This window comes from Nothobranchius furzeri, unplaced genomic scaffold (assembly GCF_043380555.1).
Source record: "Nothobranchius furzeri strain GRZ-AD unplaced genomic scaffold, NfurGRZ-RIMD1 Scf049, whole genome shotgun sequence".
Lineage (NCBI taxonomy): Eukaryota > Metazoa > Chordata > Actinopteri > Cyprinodontiformes > Nothobranchiidae > Nothobranchius > Nothobranchius furzeri.
The window spans coordinates 120,045-137,531 of NW_027223066.1; the positions used below are offsets into that span (position 1 = coordinate 120,045).

At 52.8% G+C, this 17,487-nt stretch overlaps 1 protein-coding gene and 1 long non-coding RNA gene across 5 annotated transcripts; one reads left to right on the forward strand and one right to left on the reverse strand.

The window, feature by feature from the left end:
• The first annotated feature begins 336 nt into the window (after positions 1-336).
• Positions 337-1,942, forward strand: LOC139064719 (spectrin alpha chain, non-erythrocytic 1-like). 4 transcript variants are annotated; one of them, XR_011517720.1, is made up of 6 exons: positions 337-545; positions 969-1,061; positions 1,172-1,276; positions 1,349-1,381; positions 1,454-1,570; positions 1,696-1,942. XR_011517720.1 is itself a non-coding variant. In XM_070547829.1 (6 exons), the coding sequence occupies exons 2-6, from the start codon at positions 996-998 to the stop codon at positions 1,771-1,773; spliced, it is 318 nt and encodes a 105-aa protein (XP_070403930.1). In that variant the 5' UTR covers positions 337-545; positions 969-995; the 3' UTR covers positions 1,774-1,942. The 4 variants fall into 4 exon arrangements, 2 of the variants coding, with proteins under 2 accessions (XP_070403930.1, XP_070403928.1); XM_070547829.1 differs by having other exon boundaries at positions 1,454-1,489; XR_011517719.1 differs by having other exon boundaries at positions 1,349-1,570.
• Positions 1,943-2,204: 262 nt separating this feature from the next.
• On the reverse strand, positions 2,205-3,470 carry LOC139064720 (uncharacterized). The gene is made up of 3 exons (XR_011517721.1): positions 3,241-3,470; positions 2,479-2,540; positions 2,205-2,390 (listed from the first exon to the last, which is right to left on the reverse strand). It is a non-coding gene; the product is annotated as an uncharacterized lncRNA (long non-coding RNA).
• Between the last annotated feature and the right edge of the window lie 14,017 nt (positions 3,471-17,487).

The following is a 17,487-nucleotide window of genomic DNA, read 5'->3' on the forward strand; positions in this document are numbered from 1 at the left end:
TAGAGAGAAAATAAAGTTAACAGCTGAAATAGCAGGAAATAATACAGTTAAAGAGCAGATTGTAGAAGAAAGAAACCCCTGGGTTAAACTGGTCTGTCTACTGCATAATGCTGAACTCTAACATGTGTCCTAAGGGAAGGACCTGATTGGTGTCCAGAACCTGCTGAAGAAGCACCAGGCTCTGCAGGCTGAGATCACAGGTCATGAACCTCGCATCAAGGCTGTCACCCAGAAAGGAGAGACCATGGTGGAAGAAGGTAGAGCAGGTCTGGTCCTGACATGTTTCTGAGGTGTCTGCAGGTTCTGGCTCACTTTTTTTGGGTCCAGGTCACTTCGCTGGTGAGGAAGTGAAGACTAAACTGTGGGAGCTTCATGGACGTTGGGACACGCTGAAGGCCAAGGCGTCCCAGAGGAGGCAGGACCTGGAGGACTCTCTGCAGGCCCAGCAGTACTTTGCGGATGCTAATGAGGCCGAGTCCTGGATGAGGGAGAAGGAGCCCATCGTTGGAAGTCCAGACTAAGGGAAAGACGAGGACTCGGCCGAGGTATGGAAGTCCCTTCCTGAGAAACTCCAATCGCTTTTCTTTGCTCTCTTTCCAGTCCTTCATAATTAGTGTTTCTGTATTTGTCATTTCCTTCGGTTGTCTACCAGACGTCGTTGCTCGTTTAAGCGTCTCATGGGTTAGGGGTAGAAGTGCTGGCCTCGCACAGGAAGTGATGACAAACGTGTTCCCGGCGCTCTTATTTCAAACGGTTTACAAGCTGTGATGTGTGTTCCCGCTGCAGAGCAGCCATGACACGTGGCAGCCGGCAGAAGGCTCACGCTTTTCCACTAAACACCCGCAGAGCTACGTCTGCGGTGAACTGAGCAGGGTTTGTTTTACGGTGGCGGATCCGATTGGACCATCGCTGCGAGAAAGCTCCACTTGTGTCAGACGAGCTGAAGGTTCTGATGTTCTGCTCCACAGGCTCTCCTGAAGAAGCACGAGGCCCTGATGTCGGACCTGTCGGCTTACGGCAGCAGCATCCAGGCCCTGAAGGAGCAGGCCCAGTCCTGCAGGGTGAGTTCAGAACCCTCGGCCCGTCAGAACATTCTTATCCACCACGTTCTAACACCAGACCTGTTAACCCGACAGCAACAAGGTGATCAGCAGGTGCTTTTGTCCTGCAGGACCTGAAGGCCAACGAGTCCCGCCTGAGGGACATCAACAAGGTGGCATCTGAACTGGAGTCAGAAGGTCTGATGGCTGAGGAGGCTCCTATGGTTCAGGCTCAGGTGAGCGTCACCTGTCTGCAGCAGCTGGTCCCTCTCACTTCCTGGTTTAACTCTGCTCGTCTCTGTTTGTAGCAACAAGAACATCTGGGTTCTGCTCCTGGAAAGGTGCGTGTTGTCCTCCGCCTCCACCAGAACCAGACGTGGTGTTTATGTTACCACTCATTTGTTTGTTTACAGGATGAAGCCGACTCTAACACGGCGTCACCCTGGAAGGTGATTTCATTCAGCTGATCAGAGGTCACCTCTGATGGCAGCAGTCACGGCCGACCGTGCTGACATCACACAGGAATTCAGGTGACCCGGCAGGCACCAGGTTTTGGTGAAAGTGGGGACATGTCAGCTGGTTGCCATGGCTAGTTATCTTTATGCATCTGTATGACTGCTGACTGGTGTGTGTTTCCTGTGACCTTTGACCTCAGACCGTACGGTTGGGCGTTCAGACGACGGCTAACTTTAATTCCATCAAGGTAAGAGGAAGCTCTTCCCTTCCTGTCTGAGCGATCCGTCTCCAGGTTTCTTCGTCCGGCGTCCAGCCCGCTGGCGTCCACCTTCATCTCACCTTCATCTCATCTCACTTCATTTATAGTGCAATACTTTCACATTATCATTTTCCCACACTTCTGTATACCTGTATTTTGTTGTTTTTCAATAAAGAATGACAAATTATTTAAGTTTGGTTTTTGTTGCACACAAATATATATCTGTAAAAAATATCTACAAAGCTAATGTTTACATAACAAGTATGATTGGGTTTTGCAATACGGCACTCAAGTTTATTTTAGTAAGATTTTCAAACCAAGTAAAGTTAGTAAAGAACACATTTCTATTGTCTGCTAAGAAACTGTTGGGATTTAAAATGGGCCTGTTGTACAAATAACTTGTAAATGATTATTCCTCACTTTTGTCTTAACCAAAGAAATTCCAGTAATTGAGCAAAAACATTTATTTTTAACACTACAGTTTATAAAACAGGGCGCAAAGTGTCGGCACATGTATGTATGTCGATGGTCCGCCCCAACCAAACCAAGAGACACAGACGTCAGGGAGGCCAAGGTTGTCTCTGCAGCTCTCTGGGCACCACGCCTCACTCAGCTGTCTTCAATGATCCAAATGGCTATGGAGGAAAAAATAACAGGTTTGGCCTAGCTGTTTAAAGTACAAAACCATTCATGAAGTGGTCAAGACAAGTACTTGGAACTTACACGCTGCGTTGTGTAGCTGACGTTGGAGACACACAGGCTGCCATGGTGACCTTTTAATAGATCTAAGAAAAAAATGTAATAAAAGAATGAAACTTAAAAACTCCCAGACCTCATGTCATATTTACTCATCAGCTATGGCTGATTTGTTTGGATCACAGTGAGTTACACTAATTCTAATATATTTTTATTTCTATTATACATACATACTTTTTAACTGTTATTTTCACATGACTGTTATCAGGCTCTCTTGTTCTGGTTCTGATGATAACTCTGTGTCTTCCAGTAAGTTATCTTGTGCTTACTTCATCTGTATAATGTCTCTTTACTTTTGGTAAATTGTACTGAGTCCAGAATAAAGGCTAGTTGGCTGTACAAGATACAAACAAGTATTACGTTTTGGAAATATATGAAACACCGCCAGCATCTGTTAGAGCCTGTGGCGGGGTGCTGAGGGCCGGCTCCAGCCCAGGAATGAGCTCTACACGCCGGCCGGGAGGGTTTGAAACACCGCCATCCTCTCCTCTGCTGGCTGTAAATTCTGTTATGGTTACCGGTGCTTGTGTTGCAATGTGAAACGCTTGGTCTCAGATTTTGTAAGAAAGATAATAAAATGTCCCCCCAAAATACGACTTAAATATATTTTCTCTTCTTCATGATACATTTAATGGCTGGTGCGACTCAGGAGTGATAGCGCCAAAAAAAACTACTGAAAACTTGCTCAAAGCAAAATGTTTTCATTATGGAAATTAATTATAAACTTACCGATTTAAAACTTTTTTAATACAGGTACTTCTCACGAACAGGCGCAGAAAACCTCCACCTAAACTCCGTGTAAGGTTCAGGTCGATGGGTGTTCCAGTTAGCTCCGGTTGGGTTGAAGCTAGGTGGCTACATCCGTTAGCTCGGCTCCCACCTCCGCTTTAGCTTTGGGTTAGCCAGGGTTAGCTTCAGGTTAGCTCGTAGCTAGTTCGCCTGGGTGTCGTCACTCGAGCCCAGCCTTACAGCCACACCCTCAGCGCCTCCTCTCTTCCCTTTTATGGAATTGTCTGGGCTGGACGGAACCTGTGACACGGTCAAAATGGCGGTGGTGGACACCTCCCATTATGGACAGATAACATGTTATTGAAGCCTATGGAATCGAATTGTCCAGTATATGTACAGTCTATGGTTACAACCCTTATGGATATATAAAATGTAGAATCATTCACTTTTGATGTGCGTGGGTGCGTAGGGATTGTGGTTGTAAGGTGCTTGGCTCATGTTGGACACAAACAAGAGGGTGCTTGTGGGAAAAAGTTGTGAACCGCTGGTCACTCATCCAGTCACTCACACATAAAAGCAGGGGTAGGGAACCCTGGTCCTGGAGAGCCACTATCTAGCACATTTTAGAGGTTTCCTTGCTTCAACACATTTGATTCACATGTTCAGCAGCTCATGAGGCTCTACAGAGGCATGTTAATCACCTGCCGATTATCATCAGGTGTGTTAGTGCTGTGTAGCCTCTAAACATGCTGGGTAGCAGCTCTCCAGGAGTAGGGTTTCTTACACCTCCATTAAATGCACAATAATTAACTTCTTGATTTTTTCAACATCATTTTCACTATCCCTTAAAAACAAAAAGAACACTTCCAAGCATCATATAAGGCCACAACAAAGTTTGAGTAACGTGCATGTCTGTTATCATGGATTCATAGGACTTCAGGGCTTGTTTTTGCTGACATTCAACAGATGTTTAGCTGTGGTCACAACACAGCTTTTCTTTCAGTGTCTTCCTTCTGTGTTGGTCACACGGTTATTTTTCAAAAAAATGATGTTAGACAATAGTAACGTCCGGGGCGCCGTAAAGCGGTGAAAGATTAGGAAGATTCTAAGGGCCCACAGCTGTCAGGTGTCAGAACCCAAGTCCCCAAACCAGCCTCTCCCAGCTAGGCGGCCTCCACCATGGACCACAACTCCCAGCATGCCCCTCGCGGGGATTCCCCCCACGTCGCACCTACGTCACGAACCGCGACTATATACGGAAGTCGCCTCCCCAGCTCACCACTCAGTCATCGTTTCTTCGGATCTATGATCAGAGATTCCAAGCAACCGATCCATCGTACGAACTCTCAGCTCACAGTAAGTGTTCTTACTTACTTCGGGAAAACCCAGCATTTCCGTGTCACTTCATTGACGCTCGAACGCTCGGGGATTCCTAGATTAAACCGAGAGCCGGCGTTTCACCAACGCTATCACTTCCGCGTCTGTGAGACAACGCTCTCTACAAGCTCAACTCCCGTATCCAGCCGACCAGTCTGACAGGATGACTAAGTCCGTTAACCCAGCGGAGTTTGAGCAAATGAAGAAGGAGATAGTTCAGCTCCACGCCTTGGTCGATCGGCTCAACACCAAGGTGAACTCCCTGACCGACCTCACCCTTCAGTTGACCACATCCCTCAATGCTCTCCGGCAGCAAGCCCTCGCTCCACCTAAGGAGGAGCCGCAGTTCAGCCTACCGGAGAGGTGGAATGGAGAGGTTGGGAGCCCAGATGGTCTGCTCGCCTCCCTCGATATGCAATTCGAGTGCCAACCGGGACGCTTCCCCACTGCCCGCTCTCGGGTTGCGCACCTCACCTCCCTGCTTTCTGGACGCGCTCAGGAGTGGGCCGCTGCTCTTTATAATTCTAAATCCCCTACCTGCAATGACTATGCTGCTTTTGTGGCCACCCTCAGGAAGACCTTTGTTCCACCCAGTAGGGAAGTGGGGGCTGAAGCACGTCTCTTAAAGCTCCGCCAACGTGAACGCTCTGTGTGCGCCTATGCGTCAGAGTTTTGCACCATCGCGGCCAAACTACAGTGGGATGACTCTGCCCTTCGAGCTGTTTTTTTGGAGGGGTTGGCGCCCTACATCCGAGACGAGATGGCAGGAAGAGAACTACCCCAGACCCTGGATGAGGTTGCCGACCTGGCGTTGCTCATCGACCAGCAGGTTCTGGTTCGACCCAGATCATCCACTCGCCCACTCAGAGCGCCCGGACCTCTTCCTTGTTCACCAATGCCAGCTTCCAGACCCACTTCTACTGAGGAGCCTAGGCAGCTAGGCCACCTTTCCCCGGAGGAGAGACAGCGACGGTGGCGCTAGGGTCTCTGTGCCTATTGTGGCTCTCCCGACCACCGGTGCCTGGACTGCCAATTACGGCCGGGAAACGGAGGAACCCACTGAGTATCGGGGTAGCTCAGCCTGGGTCACCCTCTGCCTCTACCTCTTCCCACTGACTCCTCCTTCCTGTCACCCTCCTACACGATGAGACCTCACATCACGTGCATGCTCTGGTGGACTCAGGGGCCGCCGACAACTTCATGGATGTGGATCTGGCTAAATGCCTACGGATCCCCCTGACTCCCCTGGAATGAGTTGTTTTGGTGACCTCGGTGAACGGCAGACCTCTCCAGCCCTATCCTGTCCAAGAACGAACCCAGTCACTCCAGATGGTCCTCCAAGGCCACTTGGAAACCCTCCACTTTCTCATCATCTCTGCTCCCTCCTCTCCTCTAATCTTGGGGTTCCCCTGGCTCCGTCTCCACGACCTCCAGATTTCCTGGTCCCAGAACTGCCTTTTAGGCTGGGGGACCCAGTGCCAGGCCCACCTCTCTCCTCCTCCGTCCATGGCAGACCGCCCGGCTGGTGGTCTTGGTCCTCTACCGCCCAATCCGCCACTACCCTATCGAGACCTGGCTGCAGTCTTCGATAAGCGATGCGCCACCACACTGCCGCCTCACCGCCCATATGACATGGAGATCAGGCTACAACCAGGTACCAGTCCTCCCCGTGGGCGCCTTTTCTCTCTCTCTCCCTCCGAAACCAGAGCTATGAAGGAGTATATCAACCAGGCCCTCCAGCAGGGTTTCACTCCTCTTCCCTGGGTGCTGCAGGCTTCTTCTTTGTGAAGAAAAAGGAAGGTGACCTTCGTCCCTGTATAGACTACCGGGGTCTAAACAAAATCACTATCGGGGCCGCCATCCCCTGCCACTCCTCACGACTGCTCTGGACTCCATCTCCTAGGCGTGGATGTTCACAAAATTGGACCTCCGGAGCGCCTACAATCTGGTCCGCATCAAAGCTGGGGATGAGTGGAAGACCACATTCATCACCCCCACCGATCATTGGGAGTACCAGGGAATGCCCTTCGGGTTGTGCAATAGCCCCGCCGTATTCCAACGCCTCATTAACGATGTTCTCCGCTACATGCTGGGCCGGTGGGTGTTTGCCTACCTGGATGACATCTTGATTTACTCCAAGTCCAAGGCCGAACACCTCCACCATGTTCGTGCCGTCCTGACCCGGCTTCTGAGCAACAACCTATACTGCAAGCCCGAGAAATGCTCTTTCCACCAGCGGGCTATCTCATTCCTGGGCTTCATGATCTCGGATCAGGTCATAACCATGGACCCTCAGAAGGTCCAGGCGGTCGCTGACTGGCCCCTTCCTACGAGCCTAAAACAGCTATAGAGTTTTCTGTGCTTCTGCAATTTTTACCACCGTTTTATTAAGAACTTCAGCACCATTGTGGCACCGCTCACCTTCCTCACCCGACCAAGCCCTCCCGGCCAACCGTTCCGTCTGACACCAGACGTCATTCGGGCTTCCGCCACCTGGTCACCCGGTTCACGTCGGCCCCTATCCTCCGCCATCCAGAGACTACGGAGCCCTTCGTGGTCGAAGTCGATGCCTCGGACGTCGTGCCGGTGCCATCCCGATGACAGACTCCATCCCTGCACCTACTTCTCTAGGAAGTTTTCCGCCACCCAGCAGAAGTGTAGCGTGGGTGATCGCGAACTGCTGGCCATAAAATGGGTGCTGGAGGAGTGGAGACAATGGCTTCTAGGCACCACCCAGCCTTTCACTATCTGGACGGTCCACCAGAACCTGACTCACATCCGATCAGTCAAGCAGCTCAATCCTCGCCAGGCCCGCTGGGCCGTCTTCTTCGAGCCCTATGAGTTCCATCTTGCCTACCGCCCTGGGACTAGGAACCAGAAGGCTGATGCCCTCTCCCGCCAGTTCACACACTCCACGCCCATGTCCGAGCCCGCACCAATTCTCCCAGAGCACCGTTTCCTGGTCCACCTAAGGTGGCCGGTGGAGGAGGCTATCTAGAACGCCCTCCGGGAAGAACCCGCACCTCCAGAGACCCCCGCGGGTCATCTCTATGTCCCTACATCATGTCGCAGCGAGGCGCACTCCTGGACCCACTCGTCACGCGTGTCTGGCCACACGGGGTTCTCTCGAACTCTGAGGTTCCTCCAACGAGCACTCTGGTGGCCTTGCATGGCAAGAGATGTTAAGGAATACACTAGCGCCTGTGACATCTGCGCCTGCTCCAAAACACCCAGCCAGGCCCCTGTTGGTGTCCTCAGACCTCTTCCGGTGCCCAGCCGTCCGTGCTCCCAGGTGGGTCTGGATTTCGTGACAGGACTCCCCCCCCCCCCGGTCAACAACCTCAACACGGTCCTCACAGTCACTGACCGGTTTTCTAAGGCGGTCCACTTCATCGCCCTTCCGGGTCTCCCTTCGGCCTGACGCATGGCGGAAATATTCCTGGAGAACGTGGTGCGCCTGCACGGCTTCCCTGTTGATGTGGTCTCTGACCGGGGTCCCCAGTTTACGGCCCGATTCTGGAAAGCCTGTTGCCACCTAATGGGTGCATCGGTCAGCCTATCCTCAGGCTATCACCCGCAGACCAATGGTCAGATGGAGCGGGCTAACCAACAGCTAGATCGGTACCTCCGGTGCTTTGTCTCGGCCCAACCCTCGCAATGGCCTAAATACCTCCTCTGGGCAGAGCTGTCCCACAACCTTCACACCTCTTCAACCACTCATATGTCTCCTTTCGAGGTCTGCTATGGCTACCAACCCCCGGTCTTCGCCCACCAGCAGACAGAAGTTGCTGTACCTGCCGCACAATCCCTAGTGAGGCGCTGCAAGAATGCCTGGATCAAAGCATGAGCTTCCATTACCCGAGCCAACGGCCGTTGCGCTCGCCAACAACTCAGCCGACATCGTCCTCGTCCCTCCTATGTCCCTGGGGATAAGGTCTGGGAGTCCACCGCAGAACTCCGCTTCCATGCAGGGTCCAAAAAGCTCGCTCCCTGGTTCCTCGGGCCTTACACAATACAGAAGGTCATCAACCCAGTCTCGTACCGGCTGCGGTTACCGGCGACTTTCTGCATTCATCCCACCTTCCACATCTCCCGACTCAAGCCCTATGTGGAATCCTCCCTGCTTCCGCCTCCGGCTCCTGCGCCTCCGCCTGCCCGCTTCCTCGACGGTGAGTCAATCTACACCATCCGGCGCATCCTGGACGCCCGTCGCAGGGGTCGGGGATGGCAGTACCTCGTGGACTTGGTGGACTACGGCCCTGAGGAACGCTCCTGGGAACCGGCCCGCTCCATCCTGGACCCTGCCCTGATCTCTAACTTCTGGAACCGCCGGGGCGGCCCTGGGACTTCAGAAGCCGTCCCTGACAGGGGGGGGGGGGGGGGGGGGGGGGTTGTCCTGTCAGAACCCAAGTCCCCAAACCAGCCTCTCCCAGCTAGCCGGCCTCCACCATGGACCACAACTCCCAGTATACCCCTTGCGGTGATTCCCTCCACGTCGCACCTACGTCACGGACCGCGACTATATACAGAAGTCGCCTCCCCAGCTCACCTCTCAGTCATCGTTTCTTCGGATGTATGATCAGAGTTTCCAAGCAACCGATCCATCGTACGAACTCTCAGCTCACAGTAAGTGTTCTTACTTACTTCGGGAAAACCCAGCATTTCCTTGTCACTTCATTGACGCTCGAACGCTCGGGGATTCCTAGATTAAACCGAGAGCCGGCGTTTCACCGACGCTATCACTTATGCGTCTGTGAGGCAAGGCTCTCTACAAGCTCAACTCCCGTATCCAGCCGACCAGTTTGAAATCAGGGGCCCAAAAAAGTTTCAAAGTTGAATAAAAAATAAATAAAGTTTAAAAATCACAAGTACTTTACTTTGCAGTATTTTTGCTCATTTAAGACATTAAACAATCTTTTAATCTTAATGAAATGTATATTTATTCAGAGGTCCCTACTTTATTTTGACTAATTAATTTCACGCAGCCGTCAGACAGCAGAGGCATCAGTAAAAATATGTCTGAGTCACGGAAAAGGAAAGAAAGAAAGGAGAAAGAGGACAGGCAGAAGAGAGGGCGTCAGTATATCACACAGTTTTTTCAGAGAAAGGTGGGTTTAGTTAGTGAGTGGTTAAATTCAACCTGTTTGTTAGCTTTGATATCCATAGTGAGAGGAACGTTGGTTACGTATTGTAACCCCAGATTCTATGAGTCTAGTCACAACCCTTAAGCTAGCTGCTATTGGAAGGATGATCTCAGCATCAGCCAATCATGAAGAGCTTAAATGTACGCCCACCAATGGAGGGCACCCCTTGTGGGTATATAAGTGGAGCGACTCCACTGTTCGCCTCCGATGGCTCTTGGTCCTAACAGAACCAGTGGGGCCATTGGCTTAAGGGCTGCGACTAGACTCATAGAATCTGGGGTTACAATACGTAACCAACATTCTATTTTGTCTAGTCTTAGCCCTTAAGCTAACTGCTATTGGAATAATGCACAGCTGGATGGGTTTACGCCACACTGGTCAACCAAATGAACACACCCAACATGTCTCCTTTTAGCGAGGGCCGCTCATTCTCAGCCCAGGGCTTAAAAGGCTGAGGCAGCCAGAGAGAAGAGTGGGGCCCCCACTGAAATTATCATCCACAAAAGGATGAATTTCATTGAAGTAGGGCTGATGTGGTGCCATAATGCTTTCACTCAGCCTGCTGAGGTCCAAGCACTGAACAAGTGAAGGAACCTGAAGACACATCTCGTGAATAACGTGTAAAGGGACATGGGGAAGCCCATGAAGCAGCCTGAAAAATGTCTTCCATCGACACACCACTGTGGAGCACCATAGAAGAGGAAATCCCTCTGGTTGAGTGAGCCCGGAGTGTCTCAGGAGGATCCCGCCCTGATGATGTGTAAGCGAGTGAAATGGCGTCACACAGCCAGTGTGAAAGATGCTGGGTCGACAGCGCTTGTCCAAGGGAAGAGTCTCTGTAGTGCACAAACAGGCTTTGTGAGCGGCAAATCCCTGAAGTGTGTGACACATATCGTGCGAGCGCGCGCACCGGGCACAGAAGGTGGGAAGCCGCCTCCTCATCAGAATTATGGGGAGGAGGAAAAAGTCCAGCCAATGAAAATGACCTGGATTTGAAGGAAGTATAAATGTTTTTGGGCACAAAGGCTGGGTTGGGGAATAGAACAGCAGCTCCGCCATCTTCCCGGATCCTGAGGCATGCGGGAGCCACTGAGAGGGCGGTTAGGTCGCTCCCTCTCTTGACTGATGCTAGCGCCAGCAGCAAGGCAGTTTTGAGTGACAGGAACTTGAGTGAGAACTGGTCCAAGGGTTCAAATGAGGCTTCAGATAAGCCGCGCAGAACCACCGTTAGGTCCCACTGAGGAAATAGCGGGTGGGACACAGGTCTGTTCCTTCTGACACCTTTTAGAAAATGTTTTGTGAGGGGATGATTGAAAACAGATCTATCTCCAAAACCTTGGTGACAGGATGAGATAGCTGCAGCATATGATTTAATAGTGTTGAATGCGAGGCCCCTGTCCACCAGTATCTGCAGAAATGATAGGACATCCGCCAGCTGGCAGGAAAGCGCTTGAACATTCCGCTCTGTGCACCATTTTTGGAAAGCTGCCCATTTAGCAGCATAGGATGTGACGGTAGAAGGCGCCCGCGCACTCTGAATTGTGGCGACCACATCATGCGGCAACCCAGAAGCCTCTAAGCGTGACCGCTCAGCGGCCAGACCCACAGCCGTTGGCCTATTTCTGGAGGATGTTTGATTATCCCATCCGCCTGGAGAAGGGTGTCCGCCCTCCATGGGGGCCTCCACGGGGAGCCGGACACTAGCGCTTGCAGGTCCGGAAACCATGACGCGGACAAGCGTCTGGGAGCTACCAGAATTACCGAGAGCTGTTCCGACCGAACTCGGTCCAGGAGACAGGGAATCAGTGGGACCGGAGGAAACGCATACAGGAGCGTCTGAGGCCAGGGCTGGCGTGAGAAGGCGTCCGATCTAAGCAGGGGCTGGTCCCTGGGACTCAGGGAAAACTACAGGCGACACTGAGCGTTTTCGCGAGCCGCGAACAGATCCACAGAGGGTTCCCCGAACTTGATCCAAATCTGTGATATCAGTGCGGGATTAAGGCGCCAGTCGGAGTCGCGGGGTCCCCCTCTCGACAGGATATCTCCTGCCACATTCAGGACCCCTGGAATGTAGGTGGCTTTGATGGACAACAGGTGGACATGTGTCCAACACAGTAAATCTGTGGCTACGAGCAATAGTGGGAGGGATCGAATTCCCCCTTGGAGATTTATGTAGGCTGCCGCCACCCGGTTGTCTGTGTGAACTTCGACATGACGGCCCTCGAGAAGGGCAGCGAAGTGTCTGATCACATTTCTCACTGTCATAAGCTCCAACACATTTATGTGTTCGTGCATGTGGGAGGGCCAGCGATCTGCCACCATATGGGACAAGCACGTGCCCCCCCCCCCCCCCCCATCCCAACAGTGACGCATCCGTAAAAACAGATACGTGTGACGTAGGACGTCCGATGGGGACCCCGTGTGAGAGGATGCAGGGATTCCCTCAGTGAGCGAGGTCTCTGCCCACTGAAGGGGGAACCCTCATACGTGTCTTCTGACGTATCGGGTGTACCCGGAGGCAGATGAACCAACGCTGTAGGTGTCTCGTGTGCAGTAAACCTAATGGCACCACAGCATGGGCTGCAGCCATCATGCCCAGAAGTTTCATGACTAACAGGGCTCTCCCGATCTTGCGGGGTTGCAAGCGGGAGATCACCATGGTGAGATCTGCTGCTCTTGCCGGAGACAAACGTGCTCTCATTAGGGAGGCGTTCAGCTCCACCCCAAGAAACACAATTGACTGGGATGGAAGGATGGAGCTATTTTCCCAGTTTATGGAAAACCCCAGGGTTGACAGATGCTCTGTTAACTTCCTGGTTTGCTCTGACACCTCGTCCTTGGACCGGGCGCATAGGAGCAGATCGTCTAGGTAAAATAAAACCCTCATTCCCGCCGTGCGCAATGGCTGCAGAGCGGTCTCCAGACATTTGGAGAAGGTGCGCGGGGCTAGTGAGTAGCCGAAAGGGAGACGATTGAACTGGTATTGAACTCCCTTGAATGAAAAGCGCAGGAACTTCCGGTGTTTGGGAATTACTGGGGTGTGAATGTATGCATCTTTCAGGTCTATTGACGTGAACCAGTCCCTGGAGCGCACGTATTCTAGAACTTGCCTCATTGTTAACATACGGAAATGCATCACTGCTATGGAGCAGTTGAACAGGGAAAGGTCGATGTTACGATCCCTGAGTTCCCCAGCGCCCGGCTTCTACTCCGCTCTGTTGCAGCACCATGGTCAGCACCCTGGAGAGCGCCCAGCCACACTCACGCAGCTGATGCGCATCAGGAAATCCCCGGCTGGAGCAGCTAAAATCAGCGCTGCACTGAAGGACTGAAGGAGAGAACAGAGAGAGGACTGAGAGAGAGAGACAGATTGAGACAGGGAGAGATTGAGACACGGAGAGGACGGAGAAGGACAGTTTGAGAGGAAAGGGGGGGAGAGAACTGAAAGAGGAGAGAGAGAGAGAGAGAGACAGACAGAGAGAGACAGACAGAGAGAGACAGACAGAGAGACAGACAGACAGACAGACAGACAGACAGATTGAGACAGGGAGAGGAAGGAGAAGGACAGGGAGAGGAAGGAGAAGGACAGGGAGAGGAAGGAGAAGGACAGGGAGAGGAAGGAGAAGGACAGGGAGAGGAAGGAGAAGGACAGTTTGAGACAGGGAGAGGAAGGAGAAGGACAGTTTGAGAGGACTGGAGAGGAGAGGATTAAAGAGACTTGTGTTTGAGAACTTGTAGAAGTCATAGTTGCCCCCGGATGGTTAATTTCCACCTGCTTGGGAAAACATTCTGGCTGATATTCGTTTTCCTTTTGCTCTTAACAGAGCTGTCGGTTGTGTGGGTGAGTTAGTCACCAGTGGACTTTTTGGTAAGGCCGCCGGGCAAGCTTCTGTTGTTCCTGGTTTCACTTTTGGAACCAGTGAGTTTTAGTTCTCATTTTAGTGCTCTTTAAGTTTCTTAAATCCTCAGTTTTAAGTCTCTGCAGCATACGTTAAACTCCCCTTCGTTTATTAACCAGGGCTTCTCCCTTAGGGACGCGTTTTGTTAATAAAACTTCTTCTTTGGTTGTGACTTGGTGTCAGATCATTTTCTTTTTATTCTCACGTTTCTGTGTTAGACCTCCCTGGATCCTAGACCAGGTTGGGGTCGTAACATATTGGGGGCTCGTCCAGGTTAATTTTGTTTAGTGGTGTTACTTTGAGAACCCGTGTTTTGTTTCTGGTTTTGTGGGTTAACGTGAGAATGTTTAATTTGAAGGAGTTTCTGGCTGCCCCTTCTCGGGACTTTACTCACGGAGTGGACTTTTTACTGCATCATGTGAAGTAGCAGTCTGCCCTTCCTTGCCTGTGGAAGGTGTAGCTCTTCTTTTAGGGAATGACTTGGCTGGAGGTGCGGTCATTCCTCCCCCAGTGGTGAACAATGAGGGCATCTCATCTGGAGAATGTGAGGAGGCTCCCGCAGGAGTGCTCCCCACTTGTGTGTGTACACGATCTCAAGCTAAGAGAACACATGAGGTTTTGGATATCTCCAGTTTATTTGGTTCTCAGAGTGACATTTCTAGTCCCATTAAATCACCCTCTTCTACTCTTCCGGAAACGAATTAAGATGATAAAGATGTGTCGTCAAACATTTTCCCCTTAAGTCCTGCTTCTTTGCTGTATAGTCACTGACACTAGTCAGTGACTTGATGCAATTTGCTGGGTTCCTTATATAGGAAACATTATTTCTGACTGGCTTAATGAACTTTCCTGTATTGGAATGTTTATTATGTGAAGTGCCTTGGGACGACTCTTGTCGTGATTTGGCGCTTTATAAATAAACTTGAATTGAATATAAGTGAATTTTTGTTAATAAAACTTCTTCTTTGGTTGTGACTTGGTGTCAGATCATTTTCTTTTTATTCTCACATTTCTGTGTTAGACCTCCCTGGATTCTAGAACAGGTTGGGGTCGTAACAGTCGAGAATTGGTCTCATTCCTCCTGACTTCTTTGGTACTACAAAGTAGTGGGAGTAGAAGCCTGAGAGCTCTTGTCCGCGAGGGACTTGGGAAATGGCGTCCATGGACAGAAGTTCCTGTAGCTCCAGCTCCAGGGCCTGAGACTGTTCCTGTGACGTGAACGTTGTCTCCACGATCCCGTTGAAGGGAGGAGGAGCGGACTGAAAATGGAGTGTGTGACCGCATTGAATGGTGTCCGATATCCATTTGCTCATGAGACAAAAGCGGCACCATTCTTGCGCGCGTTCCGACAGCGGACGCGTGTTCGAGGTCACGTGAACAACGTCTGAGGACTGGGTTCACGCCATTACCGCCGTCGCTCGCACCAGAGAACTGGGAGCGACCCACGGAGGGCTGCGGTCGAAAGGGCGAGTGTGAAACAGACCCAGTGTTGACATGTGTCAAGACGCTCCTCGGGGCGTGTCTTGCTTGGGCCTCTCTCCTGGAGGCGCTCAGTCAGACCCAGTGTTGACATGTGGTAAGACGCTCCTCGGGGCGCTTCTTGCTTGGGCTTCTCTCCTGGAGGCCCTCAGTCAGACCCATTGTTGACATGTGGCAAGACGCTCCTCGGGGCACGTCTTGCTTGGGTCTCTCTCCTGGAGGCGCTCAGTCAGACCGAGTAGTGACATGTGAAAGGACGCTCCTCGGGGTGCGTCTTGCTTGAGCCTCTCTCCTGGAGGTTCTCAGTCAGACCCAGTGTTGACATGTGGCAAGACGCTCCTCGCGGCACGTCTTGCTTGGGCCTCTCTCCTGGAGGCACTCAGTCAGACCCAGTGTTGACATGTGGCAAGACTCTCCTCGGGGCGCGTCTTGCTTGGGCTTCTCTCATGGAGGCCCTCAGGCAGACCCAGTGTTGAGATGTGTCAAGACGCTCCTCGGGGCGCGTCTTGCTTGGGCCTCTCTCCTGGAGGCGCTCAGTCAGACCGAGTGCTGACATGTGGCAAGACGCTCCTCACGGCGCTTCTTGCTTGGGTTTCTCTCCTGGAGGCCCTCAGTCAGACCCATTGTTGACATGTGGCAAGACGCTCCTCGGGGCACGTCTTGCTTGGGCCTCTCTCCTGGAGGCGCTCAGTCAGACCGAGTAGTGACATGTGACAAGACGCTCCTCGGGGCGCGTCTTTCTTGGGCCTCTCTCCTGGAGGTGCTCAGTCAGACCCAGTGTTGACATGTGGCAAGATGCTCCTCGGGGCGCGTCTTGCTGGGGCTTCTCTCATGGAGGCACTCAGTCAGACCCAGTGTTGACATGTGGCAAGACGCTCCTCGGGGCACGTCTTGCTTGGGCCTCTCTCCTGGAGGCGCTCAGTCAGACCCAGGGGAGACATGTGTCAAGATGCTCCTCGGGGCGCGTCTTGCTTGGGCCTCTCTCCTGGAGACGCTCAGTCAGACCGAGTGCTGACATGTGGCAAGACGCTCCTCCGGGCGCGTCTTGCTTGGGCCTCTCTCCTGGAGGCGCTCAGTCAGACCCAGTGTTGACATGTGGCAAGACGCTCCTCGGGGCACGTCTTGCTTGGGCCTCTCTCCTGGAGGCGCTCAGTCAGACCGAGTGCTGACATGTGGCAAGACGCTCCTCGGGGCGCGTCTTGCTTGGGCTTCTCTCCTGGAGGCCCTCAGTCAGACCCATTGTTGACATGTGGCAAGACGCTCCTCTGGGCGCGTCTTGCTTGGGCCTCTCTCCAGAAGGCCCTCAATCAGACCCAGTGTTGACACGTGGCAAGACGCTCCTCGGGGCTCTTCTTGCTTGGGCCTCTCTCCTGGAGGCGCTCAGTCAGACCCAGAGGAGACATGTGTCAAAATGCTCCTCGGGGCGCGTCTTGCTTGGGCCTCTCTCCTGGAGGCGCTCAGTCAGAACGAGTGCTGACATGTGGCAAGACGCTCCTCGGGGCTCTTCTTGCTTGGGCCTCTCTCCTGGAGGCGCTCAGTCAGACCCAGAGGAGACATGTGTCAAAATGCTCCTCGGGGCGCGTCTTGCTTGGGCCTCTCTCCTGGAGGCGCTCAGTCAGACCCAGTGTTGACATGTGGCAAGACGCTCCTCGGGGCACGTCTTGCTTGGGCCTCTCTCCTGGAGGCGCTCAGTCAGACCGAGTGCTGACATGTAGCAAGACGCTCCTCGGGGCGCTTCTTGCTTGGGCCTCTCTCCTGGAGGCGCTCAGTCAGACCCAGTGTTGACATGTGGCAAGACGCTCCTCGGGGCACGTCTTGCTTGGGCTTCTCTCATGGAGGCCCTCAGTCAGACCCAGTGTTCACATGTGTCAAGACGCTCCTCGGGGCGTGTCTTGCTTGGGCCTCTCTCCTGGAGGCGCTCAGTCAGACCCAGTGTTGACATGTGGCAAGACGCTCCTCGCGGCGCTTCTTGCTTGGGCTTCTCTCCTGGAGGCCCTCAGTCAGACCCATTGTTGACATGTGGCAAGACGCTCCTCGGGGCACGTCTTGCTTGGGCCTCTCTCCTGGAGGAGCTCAGTCAGACCGAGTAGTGACATGTGACAAGACGCTCCTCGGGGCGCGTCTTGCTTGGGCCTCTCTCCTGGAGGCGCTCAGTCAGACCCAGAGGAGACATGTGTCAAGATGCTCCTCGGGGCGCGTCTTGCTTGGGCCTCTCTCCCGGAGGCGCTCAGTCAGACCAAGTGCTGACATGTGGCAAGACGCTTCTCCGGGCGCGTCTTGCTTGGGCCTCTCTCCTGGAGGCGCTCAGTAGGACCCAGTGTTCACATGTGGCAAGACGCTCCTCGGGG